The sequence below is a fragment of the Rutidosis leptorrhynchoides genome, chromosome 3 (genome assembly GCF_046630445.1).
Source record: "Rutidosis leptorrhynchoides isolate AG116_Rl617_1_P2 chromosome 3, CSIRO_AGI_Rlap_v1, whole genome shotgun sequence".
NCBI lineage: Eukaryota > Viridiplantae > Streptophyta > Magnoliopsida > Asterales > Asteraceae > Rutidosis > Rutidosis leptorrhynchoides.
This window is the reverse complement of record NC_092335.1, coordinates 309,278,892-309,305,096: the sequence shown is the minus strand read 5'-3', so window position 1 is coordinate 309,305,096 and position 26,205 is coordinate 309,278,892. Positions and strand designations below refer to the sequence as shown.

Below are 26,205 nucleotides of genomic sequence, written 5' to 3'. Positions count from 1 at the left end.
TTAGGAATTAATACTTGTCCAAAGTGAAGACAAGTTAGATCTAAGTAAGGTTGGTGTGACCTATTAAAGAACTATTAGAGATTGATTCAGCAGAATTGATCTCGTGATAAGAACATCATCTTATCTAGTGATCCTTCTTCCTTAAAGGGAACTAGAGAGTTGTTCACATTTCCATTGGGAAATTGATGCTTGTCCATTGGGAAACAACAGCTAACCACCTTGAAGTCCAACATGATCTCTAAATAAGTAGCAACACAAACAAAATGATCTATCCGCCTTAACACTATACTTGATCCAATTACTATGTCTACCGTTTGTTTTTGGAAAATCATGACCACTTGGTTGACAAGGTCTCCTAATCCAGTATTGTCTCCTTACCCCATCTCTTTGATTAGGATTATATTGCAAAATTCTTGGTCTATCATACGGATCCCATTGAAGATCATCCATTTCAATAACATTAATTGGTGTCGATGAAGACGATTCTTTTCTTTTATAATACCTATTCATATCTATCAAATAACAATATGTCATTAATATTAACACTGTAATCATTAAATCTAAGATAGTTGAATCTCTAGAAAAAAATAGGCAACAGTAAAGAGGTAAAGGCACTACACAGTAAGTAGTTTACTTTACATATAAGCTAAACAAGTTAAGAGAATTTTAAGCATTAATCTTTAGTACTATACAATTTTATATGCTAATGGTTCAATTAGAACTATGATCAACCATTAATTCATCATAACTTCTGATCAATTTTACTTCAAAAACTAAACAAGTTAAAAACTATACATTAAAAACTAAATTAACAATTGTGGACTTTGTGATTACAAGCTACAACTTACAGTTAGAACATGAAACATAGAACAGCACAATTGTACAAGTACAAGGATTTTAACACTACACTCCGTTTATCATATTTTAAACATAAATAAACCCTAAATCAATTATTGAAGAGATTACATAATTTAATACTAAAAGTTCTTGCGGATGATAAAATAGTCAGATTCTTAACCCTCGAGCAATCTACAACTTTTTTAGATCCTTCCCTTCTTTGATTTGAAATTGAAAAGCTGGAAATATGAAGAGACACGTTTGTATATGTAACGAAGATAAAAGTAAAATATATATAATATAATACTTCGTAAATTAGAAAACTAGGCCATAGCTTTCTTGAGTGCAAGTTTGATAACATTTTTCATTTTGGGATGACTTGACTTTGTGGATCGAGGGCAATAGGTAAAAAAATAGATTTTTGCTACTAAAACTTGACAGGCCATAGGGATCATCTGACCCAACATGCCCCAACATTGCTTCCGCCCCTGCTCCTGTGAGTACACATGTGGATCCAAATGAGAAGCTTATGCCTAATCAAGGTAAAGTTGTATCACAACTTGAGTATTCTCATGTGATTGGCTGTTTGATGTATGTCATGACTTGTACAAGGTCAGATATTGCTTTTGTTGTGGGGAAATTGAGTAGGTATACTAGTAATCCTAGTACTCCTAATTGGCAAGCAATTAGGCGGGTACTGATGTATTTAAGAAAACTATGGACTATAATTTATCTTATAGTGTGTTTCATTAAGTATAGAAGGATACACTGATGCGAGTTGGATAACCGATGTTGATATTACTGCTGATAATAGGCGGAATGGCTTAGAAACTTGATTCATGAGTTACCATTATAGCCTAAAACTATAGCACCCATGTCTATGCATTGTGATAGTGCTTCTACATTGGCAAAGGCTTATATCCAGTTGTACAATGGAAAGTCTAGACACTTAGGTGTCAGACATAACATGATTCGTGAACTCATCATGAATGGGGTAATCTCTATAGTGTTTATGAGGTCAAAACAAAATTTAGCTAATCACTTAACGAAGAGATTGACAAAATACTTGGTTGACAAGTCTGCTATGGGGATGGCTTTAAAGTCCACATAAGATATCCAATTCCCTTCTAATGAAAATCATAAGTTGAATTCAATGTGGAATGCTTATATTTAGAAATTTGGAGTACATAAATTTCGTATCATCTAAAGGTAAGGTATGTACTCATACCTGCTAAAGGTGATGTTAAAGTTTAGCTTCTTAATGGTTCATTTAAAAAAGTGCAATAACAGGTGGATGACTGAAGTGAACTACCTATGTAAATGTGAAGTTTAGTTGTTTCAACAAAACTTGAACTTTTGTTTTGGATACATTCATGAATGGATATGTACATACAGCTTGTAAAGTGTCAGGATAGCTTTAGAGTATTTGAAAACTTATGTGTATGTTATTTTTAGTTATTCAAATGGGATGAAGGGTTCAATTCTTAGAACACTTTGATTCTCGAATATTTGGAATGTGTAATATACTATGGTGAAAATTCAATCTTCAAGATATTTTCATTTATGCATGAGTTTTGTTTTTAATTGTTTATTTCTCATTAAATGAATTGCATAAATTAGGGAAGATTGTTGGAAATTTAGTGTAATTAAGGGATTTAATCTAAACATGTAAATGGGTTAGGAGGTACGGAGTGTACACCCATTAAGTGATAAATTACCCTGACCCAAAAGTCATTTTCCATTATTCACTAAAGTGACATGGTCTACTCGAAATGTGACTAAGTGTTTTATGTGCTATGTTATCTTAGTCAGCCGAAATTTGGCTAAGTCTTTTTGGTGATGCCCCTTTAGAGGCGGCGAACCTTTAGAGGCAGCAAGCCTTTAGAAGCAGCAAACCTTTAGAGGTAGCAAAAGGAGGCAACACAAGTTGGTGCTCACTCTAAAGAGGAGCCATCATGGAAAAAGACGTTAAAATTCAAAGTGTTTTGATGCTTCCTGGGCATGGTGCTCCCCGGGCAGCAAGGTTTTGCTACTCCTTCTTAGAGGAGGCAAGGAAAACACTTACCACGAATTTTGAGTTTTTTAGTGCTAACCAAGTCTTAGTAAAATACGGAAGGCTTAATCTCGTAACCACTTATGCTATATTTGTTGGAAAGCATAATTCTTGTTTATGGAAAAGATTATTATCTTAACCACTTTGAATATTATGGGAGATATTTATGGAGAGTCAATCGACCAATTGATTCGAATATATATTCTCTCATAATTGTGTATGCCTATAAATATAGACGAATCATTCATGAGAAAAAGATATACGAAACCCTAAATGCTCTTCTCCAACATGTTCTTGTTTTCTGTCAAAAACAAGAATGTAATCCCTGTCTTATCCAAAAGTAATATTCGTGTAACCCAGGCAATTAGGGTCGAATAGTTACTTACGAAAAGTGATATCACGATTCAGTGATATATTATTATTTTATCCTGTACGAAAATTTTAAAACCTCCAACAATCTGTATGTGCCACCACATGTTAATTTGGCTTGAGTTATAAACGTTGTATAAACCTATACAAAGTTGTGATGTGTAGCGACCCGAACGTGTTGACTTTTTCGTTGACTTTGACTTGACCAAAGTTGACTTTCATTCAAACTTAACCAAATATTTATGCAATTGTTCTAACGTGCTTTCATACTTGTATCTTGCATGAAACTTGACAATTTGACTCACATGCTATATTAATCGAGTCGTAACGAGCCATAGGACTAATTGAACACTTTAACCAACCGTGTTTACCGATATTGATACAACCTATTGTTTAGGTCGAGACTAGCATTCTTTCTTGCACACGTTTTATTTGTGAAGTACATTTACCTTCGTGCACTCAAGGTGAGATCATAGTCCTACTTTACTCTTTTATACTTATATTTGGGATGAGAAAACATAAACGTTTCGTTTTACAAAGTGAACACAAGTACGAAAACAAGCATTCTACGTACGAGTTAGAACAAAAATGCCTCAATTCAATTATCATTAGTTACACTTGCAGGGTGTAAGCGAGAACTTATATTGTGTGGCCATACGGGTTTGACAAACCCTCATTCGGACGGTTCCCTACCGTTAAGCGAATGAAATATTTTTTCGGGTATAAGTGTAGGTTCTAACACTTTATTTATGGAGTTCGTGGAAAGTTAAGCCTTGATAATTGGGTGCTCGTGATAACAATTTTTAGAATGGTTTACTATTATTTCAACGTTATAAATCTTGTGGTTCATTTGTACTTACTCACTTACTTACTTACTTAAACCTATGATTTCACCAACGTTTTCGTTGACATATTTTCTATGTTTTTCTCAGGTCTTTGAACGCTATGTGTTACATGCTTCCGTACTCTATTTTGATACTTGCTTGGATGTCGAGTATACTTGCATACATGGAGCATCTTTTGACTTTACTTAAATCGTGTCGCATAAGTTTCATTTGTACTTAAAAACATTGTATCGTATTAGTCGTTGAACTACTTTGTTAACTTTGAAACATTTTTACATATGAAATGAATGCGACATATTTTGGTTAAACGTTGTTTTAAAGACTTATGACCACGTAACGGGACCTAAGTAGACGGCGCCGTCAAATGACGATTTTGTCAGGTTGCTACAGATGGTATCAGAGCATTGGCTGTAGGGATTTAGAGTTCATTGGTGTCAACCCCGAGTCGTAGGGTACATTAGTGAGTCTAGACTACAACCGGCATATAGACTTGAAGTAGGACTTACTTGACTACTTATGCATTTATACTCAAATTCTTTTGTTCATATCTAACTCTTATTCCATCTTAATATCACGTTGCTGATTTGATTGGCACGCCATCTTGACTCTATGAGGTAATGTTAAATGCACATGTGAATTAGGATAATATAATTTCCTGGATTATATTATGGTGATTCATGTGGACATTCCGACATTACGACATAGAGAATCGAGGTCGGATCAAGGAAAATTTTCTCTCTATCTTTATTCCATATCACGATTAGTATTATTGAGAATACTAATCAACGATATTCTTGCATTTTCAAGGAACAATGGCTCACCAAGGTCAACACAACACTCCTCCCGAAACTCTCAAACGAGCTCTTCAACGAATGATAGTCACCGCCGTGGATACGGCCATGGCCGGTTACTCCTCCAACAACAATAACAACAATACTAACCATGGAGCCAATAATTCAAATGAGGGGTACTCCTACAAGAACTTCATGGGGTGCAAACCTCCCACTTTCGATAGAACCGGGGGACCGGTTGCTCTCACCCGATGGTTTGAACAAACGGAAGTCGTTTTTGGCATAAGCAGTTGTCGGGACCAAGATAAGGTCAAGTTTTCCACCCTCACTTTTGCCGGTATTGCTCTCTCATGGTGGAACACGTATGTACAATCTGTGGGTACTGATGAAGCCCACACACTCTCTTGGACCGAATTAAGAGAAAGAATGATCACCGAATACTTCCCGCGTGAAGAGACTCGAAGGCTCGAACAAGGACTAAGAAATTTAAAAACGGTTCGGAATGACCTCGAAGCTTACAATTAACGGTTTGCCGAACTAGCCTTAATGTGTCCAAACCTCATGACTCCCGAGTCCCTAAGAGTTGAACTTTACATTGATGGCCTCCCTAAGAGCATTCAACACGGAGTAATGCCATCCAAACCCGCTAACCTACAAGAGGCTTTAATGATGGCCCACCAATTTATAGAAATGGTGGATGAATTTGAAGCGTTGGCACCAATGGCCGAGAATCATTCGGGTGGTAATAAAAGAAAATGGGAAGCCTCTCACCTCTGACGTCAAGAAAGGGTATGCCGGAAACCAACCTTCGTGTAAAAGGTTCCACAAACATCATTTGGGTGAATGTGGCAAACCATTTTGCAACAAATGTCGAAGAAGTGGCCATGTGGCCCATGATTGTAAAAGTACCGCCCCCGTCGCTCAAAAGGGGCCCAATGTACCAAAAATAGGTGTTTGTTATAAATGTGGCCAAGCGGGTCATTTTAGAAATGCATGCCCAAAGAATAAAGCTAAAACCAACGCACGCGGTTGAGCTTTCAACTCTAACGCCAAGGATGCCCAAGGTGACAATGAACTAGTCACGGGTACGTTTCTTCTCAACAACTCTCATGTTTCATGTTTATTCGATTCGGGTGCCGATAAATGCTTTGTATCCAAGACTTTGGCTCATACTCTTTGCACTCCACCACTCTCCCTAGATACCACTTATGCCATTCAAGTGACCAACGAAAAACTATTGTGTGTCGACAAATTTAATCGGGGATATACGTTAAACTTATTAGGTAAAGAGTTCGAATTTAACTTAATAACTATAGAACTAAGGAGCTCCAATCCTATCCGTTAAAAAGAAAATGACTTCCTACATGTGTATCGATTATCGTGAACTAAATAAATTTCTGGTTAAGAACCGACATCCTTTTCCTCGTATCAATAACCTCTTGATCAATCCCAAGGATCTCGTGCGTATTCCAAAATTGACCCCCATTTCCGATTATCATCAATTGAGGGTTAAGGGAGAAGATGTCTCCAAAACCGCCTTCCGAACTCGCTACGATTATTAAGAACTTCTTTTAGCACCGTTCTGTCTAACTGAGGCTCCGTCCGTATTCATGGATCTTATGAACCGCGTATGTAAACTTATCTAGACAAATCCGTCATCATATCCATAGGTGATGTCCTAACCTATTCAATTCAAGTAAAGAAGAAAATGAACAACATCTCCGTCTCACATTCGAACTCTTGAGAAAAGAGCAACTCTATGCCAAATTCTCCAAGTGTAAATTTCGGCTAAACGAAATCCAATTCCTAAACCATGTTGTTAGTGGCCCAGATATTAAAGTAGATTCCGCCGAAAATCGAAGCCACGCGTAATTGGGAAACTCTCACGACTCCGACTTGTATTCGTAAAATCTTGGATCTCGCCGGTTATTACCGAAGATTCATTTTCGACTTTTCCTATTTTGCTCTTCCTTTAACCTCGTTATCTTACTAAGGGAAGAATTAGACCTCTCCGTGTCCAAACCTTGAACGTGATTATCCACACCAACCTTACTAGTCAAATTCATGTAGCACAAAATGGGACTCAATTATGGAAATATTTCTACATGAACACCTGAAAGGCATACTCTCTCGACTCGAAATCAAGGAAATTGAAATTCGTTATTTTGCACGAAGAATTTGAATACTTAATTATGGGTTCGATCAACCTTCTCATCGCTATGTACCACGTCACATAACTCTGTTACTTCACTGTTGCCGTCTGATATTATCGGGACCCAAGATAACACATAATCCAGGGATACCTCTTTCTTCATTGACTCATCGTTCTTATGCTTCTGATAAATGGCCGACTACTATTTAACTCCAAAACATATAACTATGTGTACTATCTCGTCTCCACCAAGTCTCGAAATTTGACCACAAAGTGCGCTATGCGACTGTATCTAATTGAAAAATCCTCCTAACATTACGCTCATACTTCCGTATAAGGAAACTTATCATCAATTCTTTCAATGGAGAGCGACCTCACACACCATACCAGTATTCACAACGAAGGGGGGGATAATTTTATCTAACGTATTCAGAAACCGACGTGTCATAACCCGTCCTTAACCATAAGAACGTGTTAGATAACGTATGATTTCATTGCGAGGTATTGACCTCTATATGCGACATTTTTAAAAGAACAACTGCATATATTTTACATTACAAACCATAATTCTTATTTTGATACAAGCTTTAGACAAAATAAAGATGATTATCGTTTAGCGATAATCTTAGACTTACAAACTTTACATGTGATGATAACAATACGATTTCTAGCATATTTTACATTACAAATCCTCCGATATGCAGTTTTATTTTTGACACAAATATGCATACTCAAGATCTTGTTTAAATTCAACATGTTGCAGCGGAAGCTTCTAATTATCACCTGAGAATAGACATGTTTAAAACGTCAACATAAAGTTGGTGAGATATAGGTTTAATGCCGGCAGCAATATATATATAGACCATAAGATTTCATATATAAACGTTTTTAATAAAAATATTCTAAGTGGTTGAGCACTTGGTAACCATACTTAACATTTAATCACGTCGCATATTCCCTTTATTATGAAATCTTACTACACCGTACCAAGTGTAGTCACAAAACGAAGTACTGTGCAACCGTTGAATACTGGTCGTCCAGTCCGGTTGGGGTTGTCAGGCCCGATAGATCTATCAACAGGATTCGCGTTTACAATACCGCTGTAAATATTAGTTACCAAGCTACAGGGAAGTATGCCAGTGGTACAACTCAACGTAGAATATATTTTTCAGTTACTTGTGTCCATAACGTAAAACATAAAATACATGTATTCTCATCCCGAAATATTTAAAGTTTAAAAGTGGGACTATATACTCACTTTCGTCTTGAAGATATGTAATTTCGACTTGGTCTCCGATTGATATCACGAACCTATCCATATATAGTTTATCAATATATTTCTATTTTAAACAATCGTCACATATATATACTTTTTATACTTTTAATAGTTTTAATAATTTCTTAGTCCGTAGTTAGCAGTCCGATGTTAGTAATTCAATTTTAATGGTTCATTTTTAGGTGTTTAATAAACCCCCAATGAAATAAATAAAAACCCCCATCGTATATGTATTGGTCGAGATTAATCTTGACCCATGGTACCGGTGTTGTCAAATGACGTGTTGCGTACATAAAGTACCGGTGTTGTCAAATGACGTGTTGCGTACAATCATGGGATCTTATGATTAATCTTCTCGTATTGTTTACGGGTGATCCTGAACCATATAAAATTAAATTATGAGTACATATATATAAAATATCATGTTATTTTAAAAAGATGTGATTTATTTAATTTTCTCCAATTATTTTCGTAGCCAAACTAGTCTTAGATATCCGATCTCGTTTTGGTCATAGTTTCTTCGTTACAACTCCGTTTTCGTTGATTCAACTTGCCACTTCCTTGGATCGAGTCCCTCTTTAAGACTATGAACTGTAAATACCTTAGTTTGTATTCGAAATCACAGGTCATAGGTCAAACTTTAGTGAAACTTATGAAGTTAATCATTTTCCATCATGTAAACAACCTTAAATGATTATTTTTCTAAAAATACTTATACTTTGAGTTAAATCATGAAATTTTTATGTGTTATCATATTCATAGTAAAAATCATTTTTCCAGAAAATAAACCTCCAATTCAATGTTTAAGATGGTTTTTAATTATCCAACCCAAAACAGCCCCCGGTTGCACTCCGACGTCGTAAAAACAGTTTTTAAGGTGTTCTTTGAAAAACCAAGTTATACCTTGTTAAATTAGCATATTTTTAAGTTATATTACAGGTCTTGAAGTATTTTAAAAGTTAAGTTATAAGGATCTATTTAGTTTGCAAACAAGTTTGAAAACATTCAAACTATGTTCTTGTTGTTAAAATTTTATACCACAAAATAAGATAGCTATATATATATGAATCGAATAAGGTTATGAACATAGATACTACCTCAAGTTCCTTGGACAAGGTTTCTGTAAAAGAGGAGTAAGAACCTAGAACCAAAAGGGTGATGGAATTGGATGAAAGATTGGAAGTAAGTTTGTGTTCTTGGAAGGATTTCTTGAAGTGTTTTTGTAAGGTTTTCTTATGAGATTTAAGTGTTGTTTTTGAAGCTAAATGATGGAGAAAATGCTTAGAGATGATCAAGTATGAAGTTAAGAGTATTTTGAGAGAGAAATGGAAGTGTAAGTATGAGAAAATGGGGTGAAGAAATGGTGTGCATGCATAAAAACGTTTTTAGGTTATAAAGGAAAAAAAAATACCTAACTTTGTTTTCTTGCTAAATAATTCATGCTACTTGACAAATGGTTGGTTCCACATGTTTCTTAATCATTTAAGGCTGCTAAGGAGCAGATTTTTATTGGTATATACCAATAGTAAATACATCTAGAAGCTGCGTATGATACGGGTACATATACCCTAGGTATACGTATAGAAATCTTTGAGAAAACGGAACGAGGATTCAAATATAGCTATCTTTTGTAAATATACTTATATTGTTTTATGTATTTAAGTCTTTAAAAGTGATTAAATACATTACTTATACGATATATGTATAAACATTATAGGTCATAAGTATTTAAGTCAAATAACGTTACGTATGGTTATCGTTTTGAAAACTTAAGTTAGTAGTTTCAAAATATACTTATAACTTATTGTTATTAATACAAAATGAGATATTAAAACATTCTTAGATCATGTTAAATATGTATATATACATATATATACACAAACGTATAATTATCATATATTGTATAGTTCGTGATATCATCGGTCAAACTAGACGGTCAAACGTTGTGTAAAACTCTTTTCGAAAACATAAGTCTCAACAATTTGGATTTCTTATCATGTTGGTAAGGTTTAATTTATGTAAATATTAATCTTACAAGTATAGAATGATCGAAAAAGTGCGGGTCGTTACATTACCTCCCCGTTAAATAAATTTCGTCCCGAAATTTTAAAATTGTACCTATTTTGCGTCATCGAGAAACAAGTGTGGATACTTTTGTTTCATCTGATCCTCTCGTTCCCAAGTAAACTCAGGACCTCTTCGAGCATTACAACGAACCTTAACGATCGGTATGTTGCTCTGCTTGAGCTGTTTAACTTCACGGTCCATGATTTCGATTGGTTCTTCGATGAATTGTAGTTTCTCATCGAAATGGATTTCTTCAAGAGGAATGGTGAGATCTTCCTTTGCAAGACACTTCTTAAGGTTTGAGACGTGAAATGTATTATGTACTCCGGCGAGTTGTTGCGGTAACTCGAGTCGATAAGCTACCGGTCCAATGCGTTCGATGATCTTGAACGGGCCTACATACCTTGGGTTTAGTTTACCCCTTTTTCCAAAACGTATTACACCTTTCCAAGGTGACACCTTTAACATAACCATGTCACCGATCTGAAACTCTAATGGTTTCCTTCGAACATCGGCGTAGCTCTTTTGGCGACTACGGGCTGTTTTCAATCTCTCCTTGATTTGTACTATCTTCTCAGTCGTTTCGTGTATGATCTCGGGACCAGTTAATTGTCGATCTCCTACTTCATTACAACAAATAGGAGATCTACACTTCCTTCCGTACAATGCTTCGAATGGCGCAGCTTTAATGCTCGCATGATAACTATTATTATACGAGAATTCTGCTAATGGTAGATATTTATCCCATCCGTTTCCAAAATCGATCACACATGCCCTGAGCATGTCTTCAAGAGTCTGAATCGTTCTTTCACTCTGCCCGTCGGTTTGCGGATGATACGCGGTACTCATATCCAAATGAGTTCCTAGGGCCTCCTGTAGTGATTGCCAGAACTTTGATGTAAATCTACTATCACGATCGGATATAATGGAAATAGGTATTCCATGCCTTGAAACAACTTCCTTTATATACAATCGTAATAGTTTCTCCATTCTATCCGTTTCCTTTATAGGCAAGAAGTGTGCAGACTTGGTGAGACGATCAACAATCACCCAAATGGTGTCGTATCCCCAGGCAGTCTTTGGTAACTTCGTGATGAAATCCATGGTAATACCATCCCATTTCCATTCTGGGATTTCTGGTTGTTGAAGTAACCCTGACGGCTTCTGGTGTTCAGCTTTGACTTTGGAACAAGTTAAACATTCCCCAACATATGTTGCAACGTCTGTCTTTAAATTAGGCCACCAATAATGTGTCTTAAGATCTTGGTACATCTTTCCAACTCCAGGATGTATCGAGTATCTTGTCTTATGTGCCTCATTTAATATCAACTTCCTTAATCCATCCAACTTCGGTACCCAAATACGATTTGCAAAATATCGAATTCCATCTTCCCGCATAACGAGTTGCTTCTCATACTTCTTCATTATTTCATTTCCTATATTTTCTTTAGTAAGTGCTTCTCGTTGAACTTCTTTGATTTGTGAGTTGAGATTCATGCGAATTTTTATGTTCATCGCTCGTACTCGAATTGGTTCTCGTTCCTTTCTGCTTAGAGCGTCGGCCACCACGTTCGCTTTCCCGGGATGATAACGAATTTCACAATCATAGTCATTTATTAACTCAACCCACCTACGTTGCCTCATGTTCAGCTGTTTTTGATCGAAAATATGTTGAAGGCTTTTATGATCAGTAAACACAATGCATTTAACCCCATACAAGTAGTGTCTCCATATCTTCAATGCAAACACGACTGCTCCCAGTTCTAGATCATGCGTCGTATAATTCCGCTCGTGAATCTTTAATTGTCGGGATGCGTATGCAATAACTTTCTTCCGTTGCATAAGAACGCAACCAAAACCTTGTCGTGAAGCGTCACAATATATTTCAAAATCATCGTTCCCTTCTGGTAACGATAAAATAGGCGCCGTAGTCAACTTCTTTTTCAGTAACTGAAATGCACTCTCCTGCTCAGAAGTCCATTCATATTTCTTCCCTTTTTGGGTTAACGCTGTCAACGGCTTAGCTATTCGGGAAAAATCTTGAATAAACCTTCTATAATAACCGGCTAAACCCAAAAATTGGCGTATCTGCATTGGTGTCTTAGGAGTCTCCCATTTTTCAATGGCTTCAATTTTTGCTGGATCAACCTGAATTCCTTTGCTACTAACAACGTGGCCAAGAAATTGCACTTCTTTCAACCAGAAAGCACATTTAGAAAATTTAGCATATAGCTGTTCTTTTCTTAACAACTCTAATATCAACCTTAAATGCTGCTCATGATCTTGCTCACTCTTGGAATAGATAAGAATATCATCAATGAAAACAATAACAAACTTATCTAGATATGGACTACAAACTCGATTCATGAGGTCCATGAATACAGCTGGCGCATTCGTCAATCCAAACGGCATGACCAAAAATTTGTAATGACCGTAGCGTGTCCGAAAAGCAGTTTTCGGTATATCTTCTTCTTTGACACGTAATTGATGATAGCCCGATCTTAGGTCAATTTTCGAGTACACACATGATCCTTGGAGTTGATCAAATAAGTCGTCAATTCTCGGTAGTGGATACCGATTCTTGATAGTTAACTTATTTAATTCACGATAATCTATACACATTCGGAAAGATCCGTCTTTCTTCTTGACGAATAAAATTGGAGCTCCCCACGGTGAAGTACTTGGTCGTATGAATCCACGATCCAGTAATTCTTTTAACTGACTCTGAAGTTCTTTTAACTCGGACGGTGCAAGTCTATATGGAGCACGAGCCACTGGTGCAGCTCCTGGTACTAAATCTATTTGAAATTCTACAGATCTAAATGGAGGTAATCCCGGCAACTCTTCCGGAAATACTTCAGGAAAATCTCTTGCCACAGGCACGTCATTGATGCACTTCTCTTTTTCTTTCTTTTCGAATTTATTAACATGTGCTAAGATAGCATAGCACCCTTTCTTCAAGCACTTTTGAGCTTTCAAATAACTAATGAGTTTTAGCTTTGAGTTACCCTTCTCTCCATAAATCATTACTGGCGTTTTATCCTTACGAGGAATGCGAATTGCCTTTTTGGCGCACACAACTTCAGCTCCTATTTTGGACATCCAGTCCATGCCGATTATTACATCAAAACTTCCTAATTCTACGGGTATCAAATCAATCTTAAATATTTCTCAGGCTAAATTTATTTTACAATCACGGCAAATTTTATCGGCTTTAATTAGTTTACCATTAGCTAACTCAATCATGTACTTAGCATCTAGAGGTAATGATGAACAATTCAATTTAGCGTGAAAGTCTCTACACACGTAACTTCTATCAGCACCAGTATCAAATATAATAGATGCGGATAAGTTATTAATGGTAAACGTACCCGTAACAAGCTCCGGGTCTTCACATGCCTCTCTAGCATTAATAACAAATGCTCTCCCACGTGCAGGTCCGATATTCTTCTCTGGATTCGGGCACTGGCTCTTATAGTGACCTTGTTTTCCACACCCAAAACAAGTAATGGTAGCCAAAGCAGTTCTATTTGCATTGGTGGCAGGAGTCTTGGTACCATTTGTAACGAGAGCCCTACAATCTTCAGCAAGATGACCCTTTCGATTACATTTGTTGCATACCACATTACAGTAACCAGAGTGATGTTTGTGGCATCGGTTGCATAAAGGATTTTGTCCTTTATAACCAAAGCTTAAACCACTACCCGCACCTTGCGTGTTTTCTTGTTTCTTAAAAGATTGTTGTTGGTTACCTCGATCATAATTTCCATTCCACTTTCTTTTGTTACCTGATACCTTCACATCAGTATTGGATGCTTTCTTATCCATGATGACCTGATCCATTAGCTCGTTTGCCATGGTTATAGCTTCATGAATTGTCTTAGGTTTCGATGCTGTAACGTTTGCCTTGACCTTTTTGGGCCAACCATCTTTGTACATTTCAATCTTCCGTTCTTCGGTTGGAACCAATTCAGGACATAGCAAAACTAATTCCATGAATCGCTGATTGTAGTTGGTGATTTCAGTACCAATAACCTTCAGACTTCGTAACTCATCTTCCAACTTCCTAACCTCGTTCCTTGGACAATATTCATTGATTAACATTGTTTTGAATTCTTCCCACGGAGTATCATAAGCTACATCTCCTCCTACAGCCTTCACATAATTTTTCCACCACGTGAGTGCACTATCTTGTAAAGTGCACGATGCGTATTTGGTCATGTCCTTTTCAACACAACCACTGATTTTAAACACAGTCTCCATCTTTTCTATCCACCGGGTTAAACCGATCGGTCCTTCTGTTCCACTGAATGATGAGGGCTTGCAAGCTTGAAAAGTTTTGTAAGTGCACCCCACACGAGGATTTGGGTTAACTGCAGCACCTCTTGCAGCCTCGACCCATAACATTCTGTCGTTCACTCGCTGATTGATGAGTTCCTGGATTTCTTGTTCCGTCATTCGGTTCAATCGCGCCATATTCTTCTATAAGAATGAAAAGAAAATAATTATTCACATGGAATATTATAGATGTAGTGTATATTTACAGTACATTATAGCTTATTAATAATATGAACCAGGTATTATTATAAAAGCCTTTTCTTCTTATTAGCGTTTTATAATTATATCTAGGGTAGTACCTACCCGTTAATGTCCATACTTAATAGCTTAGTACAGAATCAATTACTACCATCTAAATAATACTTAACCATGGAAAATTATTGCATTTCACACTTCACTATTTTACATATGCTTATCTTACATCGAACATAGCAAACCACACTAATAATATTATACAAAACATTATATGATCCCATGGTTTAATACGGCAGCGCATCGTTTGGTCTATTTTCTAGGACGTTTAGGTTCAAAGAATCGCTTAACGCTTATCCTGGCTGTCTGCCTATAGTTTGGCTGTGGGACTGAAGAACTGGATGCCGGGATAGAACGAATAGGAATAGCGGGAATAGGGGTGGTAGTGTCTAGTGGAGTTGGTGCCACATCATCCTTATTAAACTCAGGATTTGAATTTTCTAATTCATTAGCCTTTCGTTTCTTTCCTAGTTCAAACTCTTCTTTTGTAATTTCCTGTATTTCTTCCTCGGATTCACTTTCCTCCTCGGGTTCACTTTCCTCCTCGGGTTCACTTTCCTCCTCGGGTTCACTTTCCGGGTTCTCTATAGTCGGTTCATCCGGAATTTGTGAGTCTTCCCCAAAGATATTATTTTCGTCATCGGATAGGTTAATGACTGGAACACCATCTGAAGATTCTGGTTCGGAGTCGCTGAATGTGATAACAAGTTTTGAGCCCGACATCTATCACACAACAACTAACCCATTAGTACTACATAATATTTACATATAAATTTTAACCAACAATAATAAGCAATGGTTTTTAAATCAGACCCGGTCAAAGTCCAGACTTACTAATGTATCCTAACGACTTATCAGTTAGACACACTAATGCAAACCTGGTTCGCTAAGACCACCGCTCTGATACCACATGTCATAACCCGTCCTTAACCATAAGAACGTGTTAGATAACGTATGATTTCATTGCGAGGTATTGACCTCTATATGCGACATTTTTAAAAGAACAACTGCATATATTTTACATTACAAACCATAATTCTTATTTTGATACAAGCTTTAGACAAAATAAAGATGATTATCGTTTAGCGATAATCTTAGACTTACAAACTTTACATGTGATGATAACAATACGATTTCTAGCATATTTTACATTACAAATCCTCCGATATGCAGTTTTATTTTTGACACAAATATGCATACTCAAGATCTTGTTTAAATTCAACATGTTGCAGCGGAAGCTTCTAATTATCACCTGAGAATAGACATGTTTAAAACGTCAACATAAAGTTGGTGAGATATAGGTTTAATGCCGGCAGCAATATATATATAGACCATAAGATTTCATATATAAACGTTTTTAATAAAAATATTCTAAGTGGTTGAGCACTTGGTAACCATACTTAACATTTAATCACGTCGCATATTCCCTTTATTATGAAATCTTACTACACCGTACCAAGTGTAGTCACGAAACGAAGTACTGTGCAACCGTTGAATACTGGCCGTCCAGTCCGGTTGGGGTTGTCAGGCCCGATAGATCTATCAACAGGATTCGCGTTTACAATACCGCTGTAAATATTAGTTACCAAGCTACAGGGAAGTATGCCAGTGGTACAACTCAACGTAGAATATATTTTTCAGTTACTTGTGTCCATAACGTAAAACATAAAATACATGTATTCTCATCCCGAAATATTTAAAGTTTAAAAGTGGGACTATATACTCACTTTCATCTTGAAGATATGTAATTTCGACTTGGTCTCCGATTGATATCACGAACCTATCCATATATAGTTTATCAATATATTTCTATTTTAAACAATCGTCACATATATATACTTTTTATACTTTTAATAGTTTTAATAATTTCTTAGTCCGTAGTTAGCAGTCCGATGTTAGTAATTCAATTTTAATGGTTCATTTTTAGGTGTTTAATAAACCCCCAATGAAATAAATAAAAACCCCCATCGTATATGTATTGGTCGAGATTAATCTTGACCCATGGTACCGGTGTTGTCAAATGACGTGTTGCGTACATAAAGTACCGGTGTTGTCAAATGACGTGTTGCGTACAATCATGGGATCTTATGATTAATCTTCTCGTATTGTTTACGGGTGATCCTGAACCATATAAAATTAAATTATGAGTACATATATATAAAATATCATGTTATTTTAAAAAGATGTGATTTATTTAATTTTCTCCAATTATTTTCGTAGCCAAACTAGTCTTAGATATCCGATCTCGTTTTGGTCATAGTTTCTTCGTTACAACTCCGTTTTTGTTGATTCAACTTGCCACTTCCTTGGATCGAGTCCCTCTTTAAGACTATGAACTGTAAATACCTTAGTTTGTATTCGAAATCACAGGTCATAGGTCAAACTTTAGTGAAACTTATGAAGTTAATCATTTTCCATAATGTAAACAACCTTAAATGATTATTTTTCTAAAAATACTTATACTTTGAGTTAAATCATGAAATTTTTATGTGTTATCATATTCATAGTAAAAATCATTTTTCAAGAAAATAAACCTCCAATTCAATGTTTAAGATGGTTTTTAATTATCCAACCCAAAACAGCCCCCGGTTGCACTCCGACGTCGTAAAAACAGTTTTTAAGGTGTTCTTTGAAAAACCAAGTTATACCTTGTTAAATTAGCATATTTTTAAGTTATATTACAGGTCTTGAAGTATTTTAAAAGTTAAGTTATAAGGATCTATTTAGTTTGCAAACAAGTTTGAAAACATTCAAACTATGTTCTTGTTGTTAAAATTTTATACCACAAAATAAGATAGCTATATATATATGAATCGAATAAGGTTATGAACATAGATACTACCTCAAGTTCCTTGGACAAGGTTTCTGTAAAAGAGGAGTAAGAACCTAGAACCAAAAGGGTGATGGAATTGGATGAAAGATTGGAAGTAAGTTTGTGTTCTTGGAAGGATTTCTTGAAGTGTTTTTGTAAGGTTTTCTTATGAGATTTAAGTGTTATTTTTGAAGCTAAATGATGGAGAAAATGCTTAGAGATGATCAAGTATGAAGTTAAGAGTATTTTGAGAGAGAAATGGAAGTGTAAGTATGAGAAAATGGGGTGAAGAAATGGTGTGCATGCATAAAAACGTTTTTAGGTTATAAAGGAAAAAAAAATACCTAACTTTGTTTTCTTGCTAAATAATTCATGCTACTTGACAAATGGTTGGTTCCACATGTTTCTTAATCATTTAAGGCTGCTAAGGAGCAGATTTTTATTGGTATATACCAATAGTAAATACATCTAGAAGCTGCGTATGATACGGGTACATATACCCTAGGTATACGTATAGAAATCTTTGAGAAAACGGAACGAGGATTCAAATATAGCTATCTTTTGTAAATATACTTATATTGTTTTATGTATTTAAGTCTTTAAAAGTGATTAAATACATTACTTATACGATATATGTATAAACATTATAGGTCATAAGTATTTAAGTCAAATAACGTTACGTATGGTTATCGTTTTGAAAACTTAAGTTAGTAGTTTCAAAATATACTTATAACTTATTGTTATTAATACAAAATGAGATATTAAAACATTCTTAGATCATGTTAAATATGTATATATACATATATATACACAAACGTATAATTATCATATATTGTATAGTTCGTGATATCATCGGTCAAACTAGACGGTCAAACGTTGTGTAAAACTCTTTTCGAAAACATAAGTCTCAACAATTTGGATTTCTTATCATGTTGGTAAGGTTTAATTTATGTAAATATTAATCTTACAAGTATAGAATGATCGAAAAAGTGCGGGTCGTTACACGACGGGATGGGAAAAGCTTGCACAACCATTCATTGAAGAAATTCTATTCCAACACGGTGTGCCATCGTCAATTATCTCGAATCGAGATGCTCATTTCAACTCTAGATTTACAAGAAGCCTTGGGAACACGTTTAGACATGAGTACCGCGTATCACCCAAACTGACAGATCAAGCGAACATACAATTTAAACCTCGGAAGCCATAATACGAGTTTGTGTTATCAATTTCAAATGTACTTGGGAAAAGTATTTTCCTTTAGCCGAATTCTCTTACTACAATAGTTATCACTCGATTATTAGCGTCGCACCTTTCGAAACTTATAGGGCCGCAAATGTCGTTCCCCTAATTGTTGGGCCGAAGTAGGCGACTAGAAAATCACTGGACTCGAACTCATTCATTAAATAACTGTTAAGACCACTCAAACCCAAGAAAGGCTCAAGACGGGCCGTAGTCGACAAAGAGCTATGACGATGTTAGACGTAAACCTCTCAAATCCCAAGTGGGAAACCGTGAAATGTTAAGAGTCGCACCTTGGAAAGGTGTAATCCGTTCTGGGAAACGTAGAAAGCTAAATCTGCGTAATATTGATCCTTTTGAAAGCTTAGGGCGTATTGGACCCGCTACATACCGTTTAGATCTTCCGACTCAATTAAGTTTCCGTTTATCCTACATTCCAGATATCAAACTTAGAGAAGTGTCCTGCGGAACAGGAACTTGTTATTCTTTTAGATGAGCTTACTATTGGTAACAAACTCCACTTCATAGGAGAACCGGTTGAAATTATGGATCGTAAAACCAAACCTTAAGACAACGTAAAATCCCCACTGTCAAAGTTCGTCAGAATGCCCAAGGAATTACCTTCACTTATTCGTAGAATTGACAACGCAAGGTCTCGAGGAAGAGACATCGACTACTACTTCCGGCTAAATTTCGGGACGAAATTTCTTTTAAGGTGTGGGTAATGTAACATCCCGCATTTTTTCGTTAAATTATTTTAACGCCCTTCTTTTTATTTTATATAATACTCTTCGTATCTAGATTCGTATCTTCCGTTACTTAGCGTTTCTAATATTCACGTTGTTTAATTTTAACATCTCTCGTTTACTCTAGCGTATTTAAAATATTTCGTTCGGTCAATTCTCGCACCCGAATACAAACTTGAGGGACTAATCGTGACTAGTGGCCAAAGTGGTGACTATGTCAACTAGTCAACCACTTCACCACCACTCATTCATTCACTATCTCTTTCTCTCTTCCTCCTACTTCCATTTTTTACTCTCAACTTTCAAATTCATTCAATCATCATCTAAATTCGATCTAGGAAGCTCACAACAAATCCGATTACATATTTGGAATCCTCTCTTCACCCTCTACAACTTGATACCAACTTCATCTCATTTGGGTAACTTACTAAAAACTCTAGATTTCATGTTCTTCATGTTCTTGACTTAAAAGTGTGTTAATTAGTGTATATGGCTCAAGTCTAACATGAATATGTGTTTGGTTTGTTCGATTTTGTTGTTTTGAGTAACTAGCATGAACTCTTGAAATGAGTTAGTTTAATCCTTGATTTTAGTTGATTAAATGTTGTTAGATGTTAAACCTCATGTATTAAATGTGTTATTAGCATCATTAGCTTCGTTTTGGTATGTTAGTTGACTTAGAAAAACTTCATAAACAAAGTAGATGACTTCATGATTCTTGATTAGGGTTTGATGAACTTTTAAATGAACTTTTGGTGCATTGAATGCTATGAAATGTTGTTGGTAAGTGTTTAGTTGTATTTTATGTTTAACTACATTCGGAACGGTATGTCATATGTGTAAATTGGTTTCCCGAATCATGAAATGCATTTTAAGAACTTGAAACTTTAAAGATGAACTTTTAACGATCATTCGATGAGGTTTTTGTTGTTGTAAATGATGAACTTGATTAATGAAAAGTGTTTAGTTTTATTCCTTGTCAAAATACCTTTCCAACGATATAAGATACATGTTCTAAGTGTTTTCGGTTCACAAATTGTGTTTGTTCGAGTTTTGGTTCGTGCACTTGTGTGTTTTCAGCAAAAAGGGTCTGTGTACTAATCTGGACGCCGTCCAAACTCTTGGACGTTGTCCAGCCCTTCACAGTTGGACGCCATCCATGAAATGTCCCGTTCTTATTGATTAAAAACGTTCCATATTAATTGATTTCGTTGCGAGGTTTTGACCTCTATATGAGACGTTTTTCAAAGATTGCATTCATTTTTAAAACAAATCATAACCTTTATTTCATAAATAAAGGTTTAAAAAGCTTTACGTAGATTATCAAATAATGATAATCTAAAATATCCTGTTTACACACGACCATTACATAATGGTTTACAATACAAATATGTTACATCGAAATCAGTTTCTTGAATGCAGTTTTTACACAATATCATACAAACATGGACTCCAAATCTTGTCCTTATTTTAGTATGCAACAGCGGAAGCTCTTAATATTCACCTGAGAATAAACATGCTTTAAACGTCAACAAAAATGTTGGTGAGTTATAGGTTTAACCTATATATATCAAATCGTAACAATAGACCACAAGATTTCATATTTCAATACACATCCCATACATAGAGATAAAAATCATTCATATGGTGAACACCTGGTAACCGACATTAACAAGATGCATATATAAGAATATCCCCATCATTCCGGGACACCCTTCGGATATGATATAAATTTCGAAGTACTAAAGCATCCGGTACTTTGGATGGGGTTTGTTAGGCCCAATAGATCTATCTTTTAGGATTCGCGTCAATTAGGGTGTCTGTTCCCTAATTCTTAGATTACCAGACTTAATAAAAAGGGGCATATTCGATTTCGATAATTCAACCATAGAATGTAGTTTCACGTACTTGTTTCTATTTTGTAAATCATTTATAAAACCTGCATGTATTCTCATCCCAAAAATATTAGATTTTAAAAGTGGGACTATAACTCACTTTCACAGATTTTTACTTCGTCGGGAAGTAAGACTTGGCCACTGGTTGATTCACGAACCTATAACAATATATACATATATATCAAAGTATGTTCAAAATATATTTACAACACTTTTAATATATTTTGATGTTTTAAGTTTATTAAGTCAGCTGTCCTCGTTAGTAACCTACAACTAGTTGTCCACAATTAGATGTACAGAAATAAATCGATAAATATTATCTTGAATCAATCCACGACCCAGTGTATACGTATCTCAGTATTGATCACAACTCAAACTATATATATTTTGGAATCAACCTCAACCCTGTATAGCTAACTCCAACATTCACATATAGAGTGTCTATGGTTGTTCCGAAATATATATAGATGTGTCGACATGATAGGTCGAAACATTGTATACGTGTCTATGGTATCTCAAGATTACATAATATACAATACAAGTTGATTAAGTTATGGTTGGAATAGATTTGTTACAAATTTTCACGTAGCTAAAATGAGAAAAATTATCCAATCTTGTTTTACCCATAACTTCTTCATTTTAAATCCGTTTTGAGTGAATCAAATTGCTATGGTTTCATATTGAACTATATTTTATGAATATAAACAGAAAAAGTATAGGTTTATAGTTGGAAAAATAAGTTACAAGTCGTTTTTGTAAAGGTAGTCATTTCAGTCGAAAGAACGACGTCTAGATGACCATTTTAGAAAACATACTTCCACTTTGAGTTTAACCATAATTTTTGGATATAGTTTCATGTTCATAATAAAAATCATTTTCTCAGAATAACAACTTTTAAATCAAAGTTTATCATAGTTTTTAATTAACTAACCCAAAACAGCCCGCGGTGTTACTACGACGGCGTAAATCCGGTTTTACGGTGTTTTTCGTGTTTCCAGGTTTTAAATCATTAAGTTAGCATATCATATAGATATATAACATGTGTTTAGTTGATTTTAAAAGTCAAGTTAGAAGGATTAACTTTTGTTTGTGAACAAGTTTAGAATTAACTAAACTATGTTCTAGTGATTACAAGTTTAAACCTTCGAATAAGATAGCTTTATATGTATGAATCGAATGATGTTATGAACATCATTACTACCTTAAGTTCCTTGGATAAACCTACTGGAAAAGAGAAAAATGGATCTAGTTTCAATGGATCCTTGGATGGCTCGAAGTTCTTGAAGCAGAATCATGACACGAAAACAAGTTCAAGTAAGATCATCACTTAAAATAAGATTGTTATAGTTATAGAAATTGAACCAAAGTTTGAATATGATTATTACCTTGTATTAGAATGATAATCTACTGTAAGAAACAAAGATTTCTTGAGGTTGGATGATCACCTTACAAGATTGGAAGTGAGCTAGCAAACTTGAAAGTATTCTTGATTTTATGTAACTAGAACTTGTAGAATTTATGAAGAACACTTAGAACTTGAAGATAGAACTTGAGAGAGATCAATTAGATGAAGAAAATTGAAGAATGAAAGTGTTTGTAGGTGTTTTTGGTTGTTGGTGTATGGATTAGATATAAAGGATATGTAATTTTGTTTTCCTGTAAATAAGTCATGAATGATTACTCATATTTTTGTAATCTTATGAGATATTTCATGCTAGTTGCCAAATGATGGTTCTCACATGTGTTAGGTGACTCACATGGGCTGCTAAGAGCTGATCATTGGAGTGTATATACCAATAGTACATACATCTAAAAGCTGTATATTGTACGAGTACGAATACGGGTGCATACGAGTAGAATTGTTGATGAAACTGAACGAGGATGTAATTGTAAGCATTTTTGTTAAGTAGAAGTATTTTGATAAGTGTCTTGAAGTCTTTCAAAAGTGTATGAATACATATTAAAACACTACATGTATATACATTTTAACTGAGTCGTTAAGTCATCGTTAGTCGTTACATGTAAATGTTGTTTTGAAACCTTTAGGTTAACGATCTTGTTGAATGTTGTTAACCCATTATTTATTATAACAAATGAGATGTTAAATTATTATATTATCATGATATTATGATATATAATATATCTTAGTATGATGTATATACAGTTAAATGTCGTTACAACGATAATCGTTACATATATGTCTCGTTTCGAAATCATTAAGTTAGTAGTCTTATTTTTACATATGTATTTCATTGTTAATACACTTAATAATATATTTACTTATCATTTAACATAATTAACCAAGTGTATCAATATCTTAATATGATTCATATGTACCTAGTAAGACGTTGTTATAACGATAATCGTTATATATATCGTTTTCGAGTTTCTTAAATTAATAGTCTCATTTTTATGTATATAACTCATTGTTAAAATACCTAATAAGATACATACTTATAATAAAAACATGTTAACTATATATATAACCATATATATGTCATCGTATAGTTTTTACAAGTTTTAACGTTCGTGAATCACCGGTCAACTTGGGTGGTCAATTGTCTATATGAAACATATTTCAATTAATCAAGTCTTAACAAGTTTGATTGCTTAACATGTTGGAAACATTTAATCACGTAAATATCAATCTCAATTAATATATATAAACATGGAAAAGTTCGGGTCACTACAGTACTTACCCGTTAAATAAATTTCGTCCCGAAATTTTAAGCTGTTGAAGGTGTTGACGAATCTTCTGGAAATAGATGCGGGTATTTCTTCTTCATCTGATCTTCACGCTCCCAGGTGAACTCGGGTCCTCTACGAGCATTCCATCGAACCTTAACAATTGGTATCTTGTTTTGCTTAAGTCTTTTAACCTCACTCTCCATTATTTCGACGGGTTCTTCGATGAATTGAAGTTTTTCGTTGATTTGATTTCATCTAACGGAATAGTGAGATCTTCTTTAGCAAAACATTTCTTCAAATTCGAGACGTGGAAAGTGTTATGTACAGCCGCGAGTTGTTGAGGTAACTCAAGTCGGTAAGCTACTGGTCCGACACGATCAATAATCTTGAATGGTCCAATATACCTTGGATTTAATTTCCCTCGTTTACCAAATCGAACAACGCCTTTCCAAGGTGCAACTTTAAGCATGACCATCTCTCCAATTTCAAATTCTATATCTTTTCTTTTAATGTCAGCATAGCTCTTTTGTCGACTTTGGGCGGTTTTCAACCGTTGTTGAATTTGGATGATCTTCTCGGTAGTTTCTTGTATTATCTCCGGACCCGTAATCTGTCTATCCCCCACTTCACTCCAACAAATCGGAGACCTGCACTTTCTACCATAAAGTGCTTCAAACGGCGCCATCTCAATGTTTGAATGGTAGCTGTTGTTGTAGGAAAATTCTGCTAACGGTAGATGTCGATCCCAACTGTTTCCGAAATCAATAACACATGCTCGTAGCATGTCTTCAAGCGTTTGTATCGTCCTTTCACTCTGCCTATCAGTTTGTGGATGATAGGTAGTACTCATGTCTAGACGAGTTCCTAATGCTTGCTGTAATGTCTGCCAGAATCTTGAAATAAATCTGCCATCCCTATCAGAGATAATAGAGATTGGTATTCCATGTCTGGAGACGACTTCCTTCAAATACAGTCGTGCTAACTTCTCCATCTTGTCATCTTCTCTTATTGGTAGGAAGTGTGCGGATTTGGTGAGACGATCAACTATTACCCAAATAGTATCAAAACCACTTGCAGTCCTTGGTAATTTAGTGATGAAATCCATGGTAATGTTTTCCCATTTCCATTCCGGGATTTCGGGTTGTTGAAGTAGACCTGATGGTTTCTGATGCTCAGCTTTGACCTTAGAACACGTCAAACATTCTCCTACTTATTTAGCAACATCGGCTTTCATACCCGGCCACCAAAAATGTTTCTTGAGATCCTTGTACATCTTCCCCGTTCCAGGATGTATTGAGTATCTGGTTTTATGAGCTTCTCTAAGTACCATTTCTCTCATATCTCCAAATTTTGGTACCCAAATCCTTTCAGCCCTATACCGGGTTCCGTCTTCCCGAATATTAAGATGCTTCTCCGATCCTTTAGGTATTTCATCCTTTAAATTTCCCTCTTTTAAAACTCCTTGTTGTGCCTCCTTTATTTGAGTAGTAATGTTATTATGAATCATTATATTCATAGATTTTACTCGAATGGGTTCTCTGTCCTTCCTGCTCAAGGCATCGGCTACCACATTTGCCTTCCCCGGGTGGTAACGAATCTCAAAGTCGTAATCATTCAATAATTCAATCCACCTACGCTGCCTCATATTCAGTTGTTTCTGATTAAATATGTGTTGAAGACTTTTGTGGTCGGTATATATAATACTTTAGACCCCATATAAGTAGTGCCTCCAAGTCTTTAATGCAAAAACAACTGCGCCTAATTCCAAATCATGCATCGTATAATTTTGTTCGTGAATCTTCAATTGTCTAGACGCATAAGCAATCACCTTCGTTCGTTGCA

At 35.3% G+C, this 26,205-nt stretch overlaps 1 protein-coding gene across 1 annotated transcript; it reads right to left on the bottom strand.

Moving 5' to 3' along the window:
* Nucleotides 1–210: 210 nt before the first annotated feature.
* Nucleotides 211–1,713, bottom strand: LOC139901068 (uncharacterized). Its single transcript, XM_071883807.1, has 2 exons — nucleotides 1,686–1,713; nucleotides 211–512 (listed from the first exon to the last, which is right to left on the bottom strand). The coding sequence occupies exons 1-2, from the start codon at nucleotides 1,711–1,713 to the stop codon at nucleotides 211–213; spliced, it is 330 nt and encodes a 109-aa protein (XP_071739908.1).
* Nucleotides 1,714–26,205: the final 24,492 nt, after the last annotated feature.